The 13,541-nt window shown below is 42.7% G+C and overlaps 1 protein-coding gene and 1 long non-coding RNA gene across 4 annotated transcripts in view; one reads left to right on the forward strand and one right to left on the reverse strand.

Moving 5' to 3' along the window:
- The first annotated feature begins 6,036 nt into the window (after window positions 1–6,036).
- On the forward strand, window positions 6,037–8,203 carry LOC123479383 (uncharacterized). Its single transcript, XR_006654987.2, has 3 exons — window positions 6,037–6,141; window positions 6,250–6,367; window positions 8,113–8,203. It is a non-coding gene; the product is annotated as an uncharacterized lncRNA (long non-coding RNA).
- FGD5 (FYVE, RhoGEF and PH domain containing 5) overlaps window positions 6,477–13,541 on the reverse strand; it is a 117,163-nt gene continuing 110,098 nt past the window's right edge. For all 3 annotated transcript variants that reach the window (XM_053929906.2, XM_053929905.2, XM_053929904.2), the window contains 2 exons: window positions 8,914–9,068; window positions 6,477–8,541 (listed from right to left, as the gene is read on the reverse strand). In XM_053929906.2, the coding sequence (XP_053785881.1) occupies window positions 8,505–8,541; window positions 8,914–9,068 (192 nt within the window). In that variant the 3' untranslated portion in view covers window positions 6,477–8,504. The remainder of the gene's footprint in view (window positions 8,542–8,913; window positions 9,069–13,541) is intronic.

Consider the following 13,541-nt stretch of genomic DNA (forward strand, 5'->3'; position numbering starts at 1 on the left):
TGATCCTGGAAATAAATGTCATAATGTATTTTTTGAGGCTCCAGCTTTCAACACAAAATTTGATTTCTTCATACATATTTCAGTTGTGACTTAGGTATGGTAATCATTTCTCTGTATTAGGAAAGTCAGGATTTATCAGTCAACTGTATATCAGCGTTTCAATCAGTGGAGTCAGTTTCCAGAATAACTGAAAATTAATAAACCTTTTAGCTTAAGAGGGTGGTGGTGGCAAAGTGGAGAACACCCTTGATGTCTCACCACATTCCAGATTTGCCATTAACTGATTGTGGGGCTTTTTTGACAAGCGACCCAGCTCCCCAGTGTGTTTGCTCTGAGGTCACTTGAGGCTGTACCACCTGCCAGGGTGGGTGAGTGAAAAGGAAGCATGGGGAAGCAATTCTGCAAGAGGGACGGAAACCGAAGCATTCCAAAGGCTGCTGAACCACAAAGTTCAAAACTCTTGACTAAAGCCCTGAGTTGAACATCTTCAATTATGTACATAAGAAACTGAATGTTTAATGCACAATGTTAAATTCATTTAAAATTTTGAAATGGGCTATTTAGCAGATACTTTACCTGTTGTGATTTTTCTCCCAAAGAGAATTTGTTAAGAAACACTGTGTTATATCCTTTATTAGAGTTTTATTCCTATAGCTTTCCTAAATAAGGAGGAAAAAGATTTTTCTCTTAAAAAATTTCACAAAGCTTAACATTGTCAAGGGACATAGCTAGGAAAAGAAAAGCTTTTTTAAAAAAATGTTATTTAAAAGGCCATTTTCCTTACTTCTTTTGCCAGGAGGGGATATGTTTCTGATCCTGTGTGGCAAGGAAAGGACCCACAGGATGAGACAGTAATAGCCTGGTAATTATAAAAATGGAGGATCTTTGTTGAGTAGGGTGAAAGGTTGAGACTTAAACTAGTCAAATTGCTATTGTGAAAATTAATAGTCATTTTTCATCTTGCCCCATAAAATAAGATTTCAGAGTCACACTGATATTGTAACTGTATCTTTAAGCAAGTTATCTAATATATGACTACAATAACTTTCATAATTTTACATGTTGGAATAATCAAATCTTGTGCTTTGGGGCGTAGCCAATTACTGTAGAGATCAAGAGATAATTTATTTTCTCATGTATGCTGCTCACAGCAGGATAGCTCCATTATAAATTCATGAATTCTAGTGTGGCATTATTAGGGGTTGTTAAGTACTGGCCACTGGATTCGAAGGGCCACAGGCTTACTGGAGATGTCAATTCTTTTAAATCCTCATCTGCTTGTATCTGTTATTTAAGAGGAGTTCTAAGGGACTTAGAGGTATATGACTTATACCTTACATTTTACCACAAGACAGACTTTTGGATACAGCTGTTGGTGAAGGTATTAGACACTTCCTCTGAATCCAACTTTGGAGAGAATGTGAATTGCATTTTTGAAAGCGAGATCTCAATTTTGAGGAGAACTTGAGGTCTTTTAGGGCAGTTTGTTCTTGAGTAGGGCATCTTTATATAAACCAGAGTAGTAGTCATGGTTTATATAAAGTACTAACATGCTTTAGGGACCCTGGCATAAAACATTATTTATTTTTAATATGTTTACTGATTTTAGAGAGGAAGGGAGAGGGAGAGAAACATTCATGTGAGAAACATCAACTGGCTTCCTCCCATATGCACCCCACCTAGGGATTGAACCCACAACCTAGGTGTATGTACCCTGATCAGGAATCGAATCCCCAGCCTTTGGTGTACAGGACAGTGCTCCATCCAACTGAGCCACACTGGCCAGGGCATATTATTATTTAAAGCTCTATAATATTTGCAACTCTCAGCTCCTGGAGAATTGTGTGATTTGCATGTACCTATAATAGGGTTTTCCCTCATTACTACAGCATTTATTCCCTGATCAAAATGTGTGTCTATACCATGAATTTTATACTTTTCCCCCCTTGTAATATTTTTGAAGCATTCAAAAAGTAAAACTGGAAATATGTCATTACATTTGAACGTGACCTTAATAAAGTCTTTGGTTTGGGCTTATATGTGTCTGCAATTTTATGCTCTTTATTTTTTTCTTTTTTCTTTTTTTAATCTTTACTGATCTTAGAGGAAAGGGGGAGGGGAGAGATAGCCATCGATTTGTTGTTCCACTTATTGTGCCCTGACTGGAGATCGAACCCACAACCTTGTTGTATCAGGATGATACTCTAACCAACTGAACTACCCAGCCAGGACCTCTATTTTTTTTCTTACCTGATACTCTTAAACTACTTGTTTAAAAATTTTTGACCACGATCTGTAAGTGTATATACATTTTACAATCGACAGTATATTGTATGTATATACATACAATTGAAACAAAGCTGTCACGAAATAGTCCTTAAGGACAGTGGATATACTTCGTCCTCTGTGGGGCTAGGGAGTTGGTTGTCACCGATTACATTGACTTCATAACCCACTCCCAGAACTTCAGAAAATAGGCCTAAAAATCTTGTTTATGGTGATTTCCTTTTTCTATTTTTGGTGCTTTCTTAGTACAGATTTTCTTTTGTGTAAGCCTTTTGCTACTGGGAAAGTGCTGCTTCTCTACACTGGCTCTGTCATAACAGCATCCTTGAAACATGATTAAGGTAGAGAATGAGGCCTGTTATCATGCTGCTGTCAACACAGAGTGCCCTTTCCTGTAAGACACCATCAGATTGTCTGTGCAAGGAAGAGATGAGACCATGTAGAGAACAACTTCTGAAGAATCTCTCCTATGATCACCAGGAAGACATCACAAGCGTGGCCACACAGTCACTAAGCTTCTGCCCAGATGAGTTCTGTGGAAGGGGGTGTTTTACTGGCTGGGCACCACCATTGTGGTAGTCCTGGGCCTCACTTAGACTGATTTCCCCCTCAAATATTCACTACTTCGGCTATGTATTTCTGAGAATGTTTGGCATAGTGTTGAATTCTAAGAGGTGTCTTGTAGTCTTGTCTGATATTAGTGCCAGCTCTCATGCGTGTGTCATTTCAGACACTCTTGGGTCTCACTTTTCTTCAGCCAAGGACCTGAATGAACACTGCAGATACACCCTTCTACCACAGACTCAGTCTGGCAACAAGCTGAGATCATTGCCCAGGACTAAGCTAAATTTCTACTCTTGCTCAAGGTGCATCTGTGCTACCACCTCCTCTATGAAACATTCCTAGATTCTCCCAACCCCAGATAACCAGTCTGCCCATGTACAATCTCTTGCCTGGGCCCCACCCCAGACCTACCAAGAGGAAGAAGACCCCAGGAGGAGAGGTATGGGTCATGGGAGAAACTGAACTAGACTTGGGGGGTGGCTGTCTCCGGTCAGAGACGGGTCTGAATCTACATAGCAGTCTCCATGGGCCAGCTCTTCCTCAGCCTGTTCTCTCCACTTCGCCATCAGTTTGTCACGGGTAGCCTTGGTAGAGCGGTCGAGGCTCTGGTTGCAGAATGTTGCAAATTTGTGGTCTCACCCCAGACACTGCTCTGACTCCACATAGCTGACAGGCTCCAGGCTGTGTATTGGCTGGATTTCATTTCTGAAAATAGTACTCCTCTTTTGGGGATGCATCCCCGCCCTCCTGGTGCGGGGCAGGTACAGAGGTGTTTTGTGAACATGTGCTCTCTTCCTCTTGGCACTGGTGTGGCAAGGATATAATGGCTTTCTTCCCAAAATGAGACTACTTGTCAACTCTCATTATAACCTTCAGGCTTGTCTTTTTACCATACAGTGCAAATTCTTAAAGGGTTTGAGAATAGTAAGTAATTGATCAATTTTTAGGTTATTGTTTATAAATCCATCTTAAAATTCTGATACGTTCCTTTAGGTGAGAAAAATGTGCTGACCCCCTGAAGTCACTTACCTTAAAAATCCTCCTTAGTTGAGTGTTCATCCTAACATGTCAATTGTTAACACTGGAAGCATATATTTAGAATTTAAAGCATGTGTACTTTGGGTTTTAAATATCCAGATTCCCATCTGCAGTTGAAGTAGATCTTGTGCATATAATTGCAGAAAAATAGAACTTATTCATTGTTATAATTTATTGAAAGAATATTGGGTTATGTGCATGGATTGTATATACGTGATAACATTTAATAATTTTAGCCCTGGCTGGTGTGGCTCAGTGGATTGAACGCCGGACTCCGAACCAGGGGGTTGCCGGTTCAATTCCTGGTCGGGGCATATGCCTGGGTTGCAACCACGCATTGATGTTTCTCTCTTCTTTCTCCTTTATCTCTCTCCCTTCACCTCTCTATAAATAAATAAAATCTTTTTAAAAAATAATTTTTCTCAGACTTACCATGTTTTTTGTAACTTTGGAGGAAAAGGTCCTACTGCTTGGTCCTCTGCAGTCAGATTTCTGTCAATTTTAGGAAAGAATAAACAATGCAGGTGTCAGGAAATCACTCATAGTATTAGCTCACACATAATCAAGAGAAGCATTACAATGAAGCACTTACAAGTGTGGGCTCTGCCAATTATGAGTGTGTGACCCTGGGTAAGTGGCCTAATGTTTCTAATCCCCAGTTTCCTTGTCTGCAAAATGGGAATAATAGAGCTCACCTCAGAAGGTCCCGAGAAGAATTAAATGAAATAACAGGGTTAAGATGCTCAGAGCACTTCATGCAGAGATGCTCTTATTTCTTGCTAATAATCACACCAAGGTCTTCTAGGAGCCTGTGAGAAGTTGGTGCTGTTTGGTGGCTGATTTAACAGTTGTGTTTGATAAGGAGCTTAAAAGATCAGTAACATCAAACCAGCCTCCCCAACATCACTTACAGTAATTAACATACATAGTAGATGTCCAAATAATTGCCCTGTAAGTTATTCTATCACTGAAATAATTCCCCCAATCAATAGCAAGGCACAGCCCTTTACTATGCTAATCCAAACCACAGTCTTCTTTTCAGAAGGGTAGATATGAGTGAATTCCTAGCAGCCAGCCTACCTCCACTGTCCAGCTTACCTTGTCTGTGCCGGTCATGGTGGGCCCCTTCCCAGTGACTGTCTCAGGAGAGGGCAGGCGTGAGTGTCTGAAGTGACGTGGAAGGCCTGCTGGGTGCTTCTAAGAAAAAGCTAGCTACAGGAAACAACTCTTCCTACGTGGTGGCTCTGAATGGGCAAGCCTGTAGCCCCAACCATCAGTGGTAGTCACCATCCACCCCCCTGGGGACCAGCTCTGGTTCTCACCAGTCCTGACAGTGGACAGGTCAGAGAAACCCAGAGAGATCTGTTCTTGGGGATACTCTCTAACCTGGAACCTGCCCAACTAGTTAAAATCAGTATGAGGTTGGTTTCCTTTTATGCTTGCTCTTGAAAATGGAGAACTGACCATTAATGCATGGAAGCACAGAGGCTTATCTGATCACAGAATATTCTGGCATGTTGCTACATTGCTCTGTAGCAGGAAAAAACGTGTTCCAGCCTGGCCCTACCATTCCCTGGCCCAGATGGCCTCAGTCTCCGTTTGGGGTTTCAGTGTTCAGTGATGACATTTACATTGTCAATCAAATGAAAACATTAGATGAAGAAAGGACTCTAACCATGTCATCTTTTGGTGGCTGTAGCTGGGCTATCAGGGTCCTTGACACTGGCTTGCACAGTGCATGTCCAAAGGTCAACCTAAGCATCAGCCCCTCACTCCACACCTGCACACAGGACTGGGCTGCATCCAAGGGAGAGTGAGCGGTCAGTCTGTCAGCCTGACCAGAACAACTCAGAGCGTATTTCTGATATGTGAAAGAATTATGATTAGGACCCAGGAACTCCATCCATATCCTTGGACACTAGTGTGTTTCCAGTGTGCTTTGTATTAGTAATGATGAACAGAATTCTTCCTACTAACACTAATTCGGGCTGGAAAGACAGTCTACAGGGAAGGTGTGAAGCCACCATAACGTAAGTGCTGCCAGCTTTCAGCAAAACACTGAGTTTTATGAAATTTTACTGATTCTGAGAAGCAGGCGGAGGCCAACCCTACAGAGGTGTGTTTTCCTGATCCTCGAGTGAAGAGCTCGGGGAGACGTCACTGAAAGCAAACGGAAGAAAGGACCTGAGGAAGGAAGGAGTTCATGCTGCCCATTCCAGGCCCTCTCCTGTTTCTTTCTTGCCATTTGCAAGGGTAAGAAGGCAGGTCTTTTTTGCATATTGTCTTCATTTCCTATTGTCACAGAGCAGGGCCCATGATTACATTTTCACTTTGTATAACCATGCCGTGCCCTTCCCGCAGGTTTATGGTCTTCAGTCCACTTTCACATTCAGTTTGCACTTGATCCACAGAACTCTTTGGGAAGCTGGAATGGTCCTCCATGCGACAGATAAAGACACCAAAGCTCAGAGATTCCGAAGTGAGTGACTTGCTCAGGGCCTGAGTTATAATTTTGGAGCCACAGCTTGGCAGGATACTGCTTCCTCCCAAGAAACAGCCTCTGCTGGAGGCACACAGTGAAGGGGCTGCTCTGTGCCCAGGGGGCAGGGGCGAAGCGGACACCACGGGGGCCTCAGGCAGGTGTCAGAGCTGGCCAAATCTCAGCCTCCAGGCCTAGAGGGAAGGAGCGCCCTCAGCCAGTTGGGAAGGCCCCATGGGAAGCCAGGTGACAAGGACATGTAAAACTGGCAGGAGGAAGAGAAGGGCAGGCAAGGGACAAGGTGTGAAGTTGGCCAGGAGAGATTGGCTGAAATGAGTGCACAAAGAACCACAGGAAAGACAGGTGAAAACAGGCATGCCCTTGTCCAGTCACACACAAGCTGTTTGGCCCCTGCCACTTCTACAAAACACAGAGTGTATTTGATCTATCATCCAGGTATTTTTATTAGGGTAACTATTCACTGTGAAATACAAGCCCTGTTACCTCTTTACAGAGTGTCAGAAATAGGATGTTATGTGGTAAAAGATGCCTTCAAATGACTTCCAGACTCAATTCTACCTGGAACTTAGAAACTGACAATGGGGGTGGCACACCGCAGGCTGGGAAAGCTTCCACTGCCTGGTGCTGAGGTCCTGCTGTGCTTTTTAGAAGTCAGAGAGTCTAAAAGTCCCATTTAAATATGTCTGCTGATGAAAATGATTCCATTGGAATTGACCTCTCAAAAGTTAATGAAAGACATGTCTAATCACTTAGAATCCTTACATATTTAATGCAAACATTTTAAAAGAACTAGAAAGAAATTTCCCCTAAAAATATTTAATGCAAATAACTCCTTGAAATGGTGCTTCTTACAAAAGGTTTGCCAGCAAATGCTTTTTTTAAGGGAATGGGCAGCAGGAGGATTAGGGACAAGACATCAGAAAATGATATGATTGTTTTTTTATTTTGATAACAACAAGGAATCCCACCCGCCCCCTACCCCTCCAATTTGTTTTATGTAAAAATACTTCCAGCATAATGAGCAGCAGTCATCAGCAGGAGGTGACTGAGCCCCAGGCACCTAGAGTATCTTCAAGCCCCTACTTCTGTGCTCCCTCACTGTGTCCAGAGCCACTGGCCAAGACCACAATTTCACCTGCTGATCCTATCTTGTTGTCTCTCTTTTTATCTCAGGGTTTTGTGGTAATACATAAAGGATTACTGTGTTGAAAACAAGAACAGGTTTTCATAAACATAATGCTGCCAGCTCATGTGGGGTAAAACTCAGGAAGGCACACAATAAATTAAAGCAGACCCTGTCTCTTTGGAGGGTTTGCAGTGACCTCTGGGGCAAGGGCCACATCTGCCAGCAGCCGAGCTTCCAGCGCTGGTGTAGTGATGAGACGCCGTGGGAAGGAGGGAGTCCCTCCTTTCAGAAGTGGTCAGGTCAGTATACAGGCCGCAGGATCAAGCCCAGGAGGAAGCCCTCGCCTTGCTACCCAGTGCTGTGTCTGTGGCAGGGAGGACCCTCCCCTCCCCGTGTCACCACAGCCAGGTTTGTGCAGGCCAGTTTTCCGTGCACCCTCAGACTGGTGGCAAATTAGTCCACAGGACTCTTATCTGATATTTACTTAAGTAAATCACTTGGAAACCTAAAATTGGAGGTTGTAGCTCAGTAAAACAATAAAGTGCTTTCGATGAGAGTAGTAGGTGTTATTAATTGGTTGTTTCTTGTTTCACCTGAGGCACTGAAATCAACAATATGAAAGGTGACAACGTTAACCAGGAATAAAAATTGAAAAAGCGTGTTTCTACTAGAAAGCCTGCATTTCTAAGATGTACTTTTCTATGGTTTCCATGTCTTCACGTTACTGGATTCTAGCTCACTGCTGGGTAAGGAAACAGTTTATGCTGGGGCGGGACGGGGTGGCAAACACGGAGACGAGAAAGGAACTGTCCATAAATATCCCTTAAGGGCTCCACTTGTGAAGGTGTGAGCGAGCGGGTTCCGGCAGGAAGGTCAGGCCCTCGCGCTGAATCCAGGGTGTGTTCAGATGAGTGGAGCCACAGACTGGCTTCTGGAAGGGTTCACATATCAACCTAAGAGTTTATTCTGAGTCCAAATGCGTGGTAACTGCTATAACACACTTGCATCTTCCATGGCCTCGATCCACCTGTAAAACAAAAGAGAGGAGACACTTGGTGTCGTGCCTGTGCCTGTGACCCTGGCCACAGAACCTGTGACTAGATTACTACTAGCCTAAGACCAGGGACCACATCATATTCATACTTATTGGTTTTCCCAGTGTTTAGCAAAAGGCCCAGAACATAGCACAAAGGTTTGCTGAGTCAGTGCATGCCTGTGTGAATAAATCATAATCTTTAAAGATTGCACAACCAAGAATTGGCAGTTGCGCTATTCTACTGTGGCCCAAAGGGACTTGGTGGGATAGGATGGCTGGAGGAGAAGAGAAACCAAAGCCCCAGGTAACAACTTGTTTCCTACTGAGAGAGAGGCAAGGAAATACAGGACTAACTGTTAGTACCTCTGAGCTGAATTGGTATCCTCTGCTTTGAAGCTATAAAATAGGGTTTTCTTGTGGTAAAGGTGAAAAACAGGTCCTACTTCGCTGCTGCCCTCTTCCTTTTCTGGGGCAATGGTGAACCCCAGCAGAGGCATACTCTCCATGGCCACCGTGTCCTACAGAGAACAGAAGGAAAAACTGCTATTAAACACAGCACTATACACAGTCAACAGCTTAGCATTCACTGATAACCTCCAGTTGGAGGTACATGATCCCTCTGTTGGGACATGCCTTGGACACAATGAAATAACCACACACATACTCTTCATCCCTACTGCCTGCCAGGGCCAGGTGTGAGGAAGAAAAGAAGTTTGTCATTTTGTGACAGCCTATCAGGGTCCAGGCATTTGCATCTTCACATTATCTTGTTTAATCTTCATAGCAATGACAGAAAAGGTCACCGTCATTCTAAGAAGAAACTGAAACTCAGAGAAGGTATGTAACTCCTGAAGATCACACAGTAAGGGAGGGGCAGAGCCGCAATTTGGACTCCTGACCAGCTTCTAATCCCCCATTCTTCCCACTGATTCAATTAGTCAGTGATGAAACCTTTAAAAGAAAAGTCACCAATTAATCAGTGACTCAGCTACCTTTCTAGAATTACTTCTTTTTATCCTCCCCGGAGGACATTTTCATTTGTTTTTTAGGGAGAGAGGAAGGGAAAGAGAGATACTGACGGGAGAGAAGCACTGCCTTTGTGGCCACCCACACTGGGGATCTGAGGAGGGACCAGGGCTCTTACATGTCCTGATGAGGTTTGAATGTCAACCTTTAAAAATGACATCCAAAGATATAATTAAGCACATTAGAATGGTGGAGGGAAGGAGATGTCGTGTGTAAAAGGAAATCAGTTTTCAAAGATTGCTAGATCAGAACAATCGTTTGACAAAATTCAACATCCATTCACGGTGAAAACTCAGCATCCCAGCAATAGAAGGGAACTTCCCTAATATGACAGAGCACATCTATAAAATACCTATAGCCTACATCGAACGTAATGGTGACAAACTGAATGTTTATCCCTTCAGACTGGGAACAGGGCAAGAGGGTGCTCGCTCTTATCAACGAAGCCCAACACTGTTCTACAGGTCCCAGCCGTCGCATTAGGAAAAAGAAATAAAAGACAAAGATCAGAAAAGCGAAATATCTGTGCTTACAAAGGACAAAACAACTACTAAAACTAATAATGAATTTACTAAGGTCATAGGACAATCATTTAAAAGATATTTATATAGTAGCAACAAACAACTAAAACATAAATTCTATTCAAATTTGCATCCAAAATATACAATACGTAGGAGTCAAGTTAACGGAAATGCAAGAACACAAATGTAAGACCTCTATACTAAAAACTATAAAACGTTAAAAGAGAAATAAGTAAGGATTAATACCATGTTCATGAATGGGAAGATTCAATATTGTTAAGATGCCAATTCTCCCCAAATTGATCTATAGATTTACTAATCCCTGTCTTAATCTCAGCAGGCATTTTGTAGAAATTGACAAGTTTATATGGAAACACAAAAGACCTAGAATACCCAAAACAATCTTCAAAAAGAACAAAGTTGGAGGATTGACACAATCTTACTTCAAGACATTATAAAGTTATAGTAATTAAGACAGTATGGTACTGGCTTAAGGACTGGTAAAATATATCAGTGAAATAAAATAACCAGAAGTTAACCCACACTTACTCAGTAATGTGATATGTAACAAAGACACCCAAATAATCCAATAGGGAAAGAAAAATCTTTTCAACAAATGGTGTTGGAACAACTGGATAACCCCATGGAAAAAAATAAACCTTGACCCCTATCTCACACCATACACAACAACTGACTTGAACAGACCCAAAGCTAAAACAGGAGAGTTGTCAGAAGAAAATACAGGGGAATAACTGACTTTCAGCAGACAAAGGTTTCTTATGACACAGAAATTAACAGCCATAAAGGAAAACATGGATAAATTAGATTTTACTGAAGTTATGTACTTTTGTTCACCAAAGGTTCATTCATTCGTTAAGAAAATGAACAGGCAAGCCACAGACGTTTATCTGACAAAAGACCGGTATCCAAGATATATAAAGAACTCCTATAACTCAGTAAGAGGAAGACAATCTACTTTAGAAAACAGTCAAGAGAGCTAACAAACACTTCTCAAAGGGAAATAAATGAATGGCAAAAAAGCACATAAAAAATATCATCAGTCATGAGGAGAATCCAAACAAAATAAAACCACACTGACTATCTCCTCTATGGAGCACACCTGCGCCTTCCTCCCACCCCCTTTTTCTCCAGGGCATGCGCTCTCTTTTCCAGAGCCACTCCCATGCGTCTTCTCCCTCTTTCATCCCTCAAGGCATGTATCTCTCTCCCTCTTTCTCCTAAGCTCCAGGGGCCCTTCTACTACCTCCGTAACTTTCTAAATAAATTTTCTCTTATTCAAAACAAAGCAAAACATTGAGAAACTACTACACCTTCACAGAATGGCTAAAGTGACAGACTGACAATACCAAGTGTGGACAAACGTGGAGCAACCAGAACTCCCATGTTTACATACATTGTTGGGGGGATTGTGAACTGGTACACCATTTTGCAAAAAGGTCTGGTTATTTCTTATATATCAAACACATACGCTTCTATGATCCAGGAATTCCAAGTCTAGGTATTTGCCCAAGGTGAAATAAAAACCTATTTTCACACAAAAAAACTGTATGCAAAAGTTTGAAGTGCCTTTATTAATAATTACCCAAAACAGGAAACAACCCAAATGTCCTTCAACTGGTGAATGAATAAATAAACTGGTATGTTCACAAAATGGAATACTACTTAGCCATAAAAAGGAATGACCTACTGCTACATGGGACGTGACTGAATTACGAAAACAGCATGCTGAGTTGAAGTCACGTGTGATCCCATTCATAGGAAATTCTAAAAGAGGCAAAACTAGTGTGTGGTGGAAAAAAATCAGAACAGCGTGTTGTCTCTGGGACAGGAGTGAGGTGGGAATTCATAGGTATATGCGTGATCACAGCCCGTCAGACAGGATCCTGTTTGTGCACTGCATTTTATGTAAACTGTACCTCAGGGGAAAAAAGATGCATAAATACTGAACTCTTAGGGGAAGTGCACTTCGAAAAGTATCAAAAAGAAAGACGGAAGAGGGAGGAATAAATAGATATTTGATCAAGGAAGTATAGTAAAATGTTAATTGTATGATCTAGGTCATGAATATATGACAGTTCACTGAAAATTCTTTCAACATATCTTTGAAATTTTTATAATAAATATGTTAACTAAATAATAAAATGTTAGAAAAAAGAAAAAAGATTCCTGTATGTTTCTGGCAGTCACTTTCTCCCAGGACTATCGAATAGCAAGCTGCATGGGCTTTGGTCAGCTCAGGGACATGGCGTGTTCACAGTAGTACAGACAGTGACCACTGGCTGTCCACGTTATCAATCCTTTTTGCTTCGATGGAATTTAAAGCTGGTCCTATCACTAGAATATGCTTACCGAGAAAATGTACAAGTCCCTGTCTCTAGAAGAAACTAACTTGGAAGCATACTTAAATTCATCCTTTGAAATCAACTCACGTTGTCACTTCCAAGACATCCTAAAGACTTTGGGTTTTCCATTCCCAGATAGGACTCAGCTCTCTTTGGCGGTTATTTAATTATCACTAGCCTTTGTTCATCTAAGCCAGAATTTCTTCCTAATGTGTGTTCCGTGCAACAACAGTTCTATGTGATGCTCTGTAAGGAATGGCCTGTGGTCAGGCCGGCTGGGGAAATCTCCACATGTTAAAGATCCACAACATGGTTCGCATGAGAGACTCTGAGAAGCATGGCTGTGAGGAAGTCCCACTCACTGCCTACCCAGGGCTCCCTCAGAACCCCGTTTTTAGAGAACCCCTGCAGTGAACTGTGGAATGCCTGCTTAGGAAGATGCTGCCCTGGGCTGCAGAAGGATAGCACATCACATTTCAGTTTGTTCTGGAAAGATCAAAATTCTCGCCAGCACAGAATGCCCCGTCTGTGGACACGTGTGCGAAGGAGCACCTTGAGGAGGACTCGACTCACAGAGCTCCGGAGTCACTCAGGCCCTTAGTGAGTCCCCTCTGTATGTCTGTGTCCCTGCTGACCTCGGGAACTCCTGAGGACAAGGCTGACTGCAGCCACCACAGCTGTGGGTCTATTGTGAGGGAAGCTTTATGTCCCGAAGAAGGACGTTGCTTTGGCTCACTCGCCAACATCTGTGGTCCCCTGATCTCAGATGCACACCCTCTGTGCACATCCTTGTGGGGTGCAGCGCCCACCCTCGGCAGCTGGGCGGGATGCATTTAAGTTCCGTTTTCAAAGCACAGGTATTTAGCCTGTGGAAGCCACCACACGGCGGGGCCTGGACGTGGCAATCTTTCACATGACCCTACAGGTCCAGCCCGGGCGGGGACCACACAGCCCCGTGCTGTGGAGCCACAGCCCACACCTGTCTACTCCAGTAGGAAGCTTGATGTCCGAGGCCTTCTCGCCTATATTTTAGAAGATGTAAGATGTTCTATAAAAATACAAACAAGTTTTACTTAATAGA

This window comes from Desmodus rotundus, chromosome 8, assembly GCF_022682495.2.
Source record: "Desmodus rotundus isolate HL8 chromosome 8, HLdesRot8A.1, whole genome shotgun sequence".
NCBI lineage: Eukaryota > Metazoa > Chordata > Mammalia > Chiroptera > Phyllostomidae > Desmodus > Desmodus rotundus.